Source organism: Mandrillus leucophaeus, unplaced genomic scaffold, assembly GCF_000951045.1.
Source record: "Mandrillus leucophaeus isolate KB7577 unplaced genomic scaffold, Mleu.le_1.0 Scaffold146, whole genome shotgun sequence".
Classification (NCBI taxonomy): Eukaryota; Metazoa; Chordata; class Mammalia; order Primates; family Cercopithecidae; genus Mandrillus; species Mandrillus leucophaeus.
Genome location: NW_012101432.1, coordinates 2814534 through 2817893, shown reverse-complemented (window position 1 = coordinate 2817893; position 3360 = coordinate 2814534). Strand labels below are relative to the sequence as shown.

Sequence of the window (3360 nt, the reverse complement as noted above, 5' to 3'; positions counted from 1 at the left end):
CTCCCGGGTTTAAGTGATTCTCGTGCCTCAGCCTCCCAAGTAGCTGGGATTACAGACTGCGCCACCACACCCAGCTAATTTTTGTATTTTTAGTAGAGACGTTTCACCATGTTGCCCAGGCTGGTCTCAAACTCTTGGCCTTCAAGTGATCCGCCCACCTTGGCCTCCCAAAGTTCTGAGATTATAGGTGTGAGCCACTGAGCCCTGCCCATATAAGTAATTTCTAAATTCCTTCTCCCTCAAAGCAAAAGTTGGTAAAAATTTAGTCATATGGATTTTCTTATATTCCTATATATGCCTTGTCCTTGTTAAGATCCAAGAACAAGGTAATAATTAGCCTAGTATGAAATTTTAAGGCATGTTCCTCTAACTTATTTGAATGATCTTAGGGAATGTGCCATATAGTCTCATCAGATGCCTTCATAAAAGCTAAATCTCAGCTCAGGTTGGTGTCACTGCTAGGCAAAGGGCTAGAATGTGACATTCTACCAGGGGCCTTTCCCAAAGGCCTGTTTCTCAGCCATTCTCCTGTTGATAGAATTGCCCTTATTCCAGCAAAGTTTTCCTCACTTTGAACTTACATCTAAATATCAGTTATCTGTTCTTCTACAGCAAATTACCCCCAAACTTAGTGCTGAAAACAGTGGATGCTCATTAGCTCACAGCACTTCTGAGGGGCAGGCCTCCGGGAGTGGCTCGTCTGGGTGATTCTGCCTGAGGCTTCAGTCAAGCTGTGGCTGGGGTGCAACAGTCATCTCAAGGCTCAGTGGGGACAGGAGAATCCTATTCCACCTCCCTCCATCATAGCATTGTTGACAGGAGGCCTCGGCTCCTCACTGGCTGTTGGCCAGATGCCTCCATTCTTTGTCATGTGGACAGCTGTCTGTAGGCTGTCCTCAGGACATGACAACTGGCTTCCTCCAGAGAGACCAGCCCAAGAGAAAAAGAGAGCGTGAGCAAGCGAGAGAGTACCTGAGACAGAAGCCCAGCTTTATAACCTAACTCAGAGTGACTACTGTCACCTCTGCCATAGCCTATTGGTCACACAGGCTGGCCTGGTAGAGTAGAGGAGGAGACTACATATGGATGTGAATACCAGTAGGTGAGGGTTATCCAGAGCCATCTTTGAGGCAGCCTACCACAACCTAGATCCACTATCTCCAGCCCTAGCAGAAGACACGACCGACAGTGCTAAGCCTACAGCTTTGTGGGTTGTTTTTTTCTGTTTTGAGGTGGAGTCTTGCTCTGTTGCCCAGGCTGGAATGCAGTGGCACCATCTCAGTTCACTGCAGCCTCTGCCTCCTGAGTTCAAGTGATTCTCGTGCCTCAGCCTCCTGAGTAGCTGGGACTACAGGCATGTGCCAGCACCCCTGGCTAATTTTTGTATTTTTAGTAGAGATGGTGTTTCACCATGTTGGCCAGGCTGGTCTCGAACTCTTGTCCTAAAGTGATCTGCCCCCACTTGACCTCCCAAAGTGCTGGAATTACAGGCATGAGCCAGCCCCACCAACCTAAGCCCACAGCTTTGAAAGCAGAAACTTCACTAACACTGAAGACTTTAGAGCTCCTCCTCTCACCTCCAGCTGAGGCCACTTATCTCCTGGAAGACCAGTCTTGCTGACTGATGTCAAAGAGGATTTTACATTTTACTGTGTCTTTAAATAAGAGATGTGAGTTCCTGAAGTTTTATTATTGTCAAACATTCCAATCATTATCTAGTTTTCAAATGCTAGATGAAAGTCCTAGATCAAATAAGGAAACTCTTGCATTTATTTTGTTCAGTTAGTAATTATAAGTACAATCTGTTAGTCATGGCAGAGAACATTACATCACATTTTTTAAAAAATGTATGGACTTGCTGGAAAGCAATGGTGTTACTAACACTCTGGCTGGGCCTGCTGTGCTTCTCCTCATTTGTAGGTTATCAGGAGCAAGTTGTAGTGTCAACTTTATTCTCTTCTCTGCTCCAAAAATGAAAATGGGAGATTTTCAGATGACAATTCAAAGACTTTTTTGTGGATGCACCCTGAACTCTGTGGTTCAGTAAACATTCCTCAGCCAGTTGTATCTGGCTGTTGGGTTGCATGTTAGCCATTAAGCTTTGCAACTAGGATTGTGAGGGCCATAGATGTTTTCTTTTGTTGTGTCATATATTTCTCAATCTGTTGCATCATCCAGCTTGAATCAAAATCAAGTAAATATTTTTTTCTCCTATTATTTCCAAGAAAAAAAGACAGTGCTTCAACTGGCTAAGAGTATTTGTATAATTTTGAAAGTTTTATATGACAAACTTTGTCATATAAGAAAATCTTTGTTGCTTCTTTTGAAATGACATGGCTCCAAGAAAGGCTTTATACCAAAGTCAGCCTGGCAGGAAGTGTTCCTCAGCTTCTTCTCCCTAAGTTATCCTCATTAAAATAAACATTTTAACTTTTTTTTCTTACTAGAACATCAGAACAGACATTGTCATGGATGTTGGCTGCAGTATAAATCCAGCCATTGACATAGGCCAGGTATGTGTAACTGATATGTCTCACTTTCTATTTGTAAAAGCCAAAAGTGCAGTGGGGTCTGCAGGGGAGCATTCCATCAGGCTTATTCATCATCTTATTTTTCTACCCCTTTAGTCAACTCTATTCAGACCAGCTGCAAAGCTCAAATGTCTTACTGTTTAAGGGGGAAGGAAATAAAGTGTTTTCAGTAGCTTTTGAAGAAACATACAATCTGTGACTAGGGAGCTTGAATGAGGCAAGACCAAGCCTAGAGGTGACCGATGAGCTCCAAACTTCTGGGACATACGTAGAGTTAGTGCCCAGTGCTGAGCCTTAGCCACACAATGGGCTTCAGCTTCGAGGAGTTTGAAGTTTGCTGGAATCACAAGCCTCAAGTCATTAGAGCAGTAGCTATTGATAGGCAGCCTGTAGTGCTGGATTCTACCCACAGACATTTTCAAATTTAAATTTGAAATAGTTGAAAAGATTGGAAAGTCATAAACATCTAGTTTCTCCTGAAAACAGAAAATTTGCCCACACTGCATCTGCATTTCCACGAGCGAAAATTCGGTGGGCTGCACCTCTAGAGTCCCACACTCTCCAATGAGACCCACACTCTCCAGGACCTACCTGGAATCTTCACATACTGGCTTTACGTATATCCAACCTGGAGGCAATTCAGCTCATTACCTCTGATTTAGGGCACCATCTAGTGTCCCCTCCCCCTCCACTCCCCGCCCCCACCATCATGACATTGTGTTATTGGCGAATGGGAAGAATCTCTGGTGTGGAGAAGTCAAAGGAGGCTTAGGGAGGAAGTGGGTGTGGACCAGGTTGTCAAGGAAAGAATGAGAAACGACATTTGGGG

General features: G+C 44.1%; 1 protein-coding gene across 1 annotated transcript in view; it reads left to right on the top strand.

The window, feature by feature from the left end:
• The window catches only part of LOC105535457 (aldehyde oxidase 1), a 97914-nt gene that overhangs the window by 90852 nt on the left and 3702 nt on the right, over positions 1–3360 (top strand). The window contains exon 31 of the mRNA XM_011974561.1: positions 2448–2513. Within this exon, the coding sequence (XP_011829951.1) occupies positions 2448–2513 (66 nt within the window). The remainder of the gene's footprint in view (positions 1–2447; positions 2514–3360) is intronic.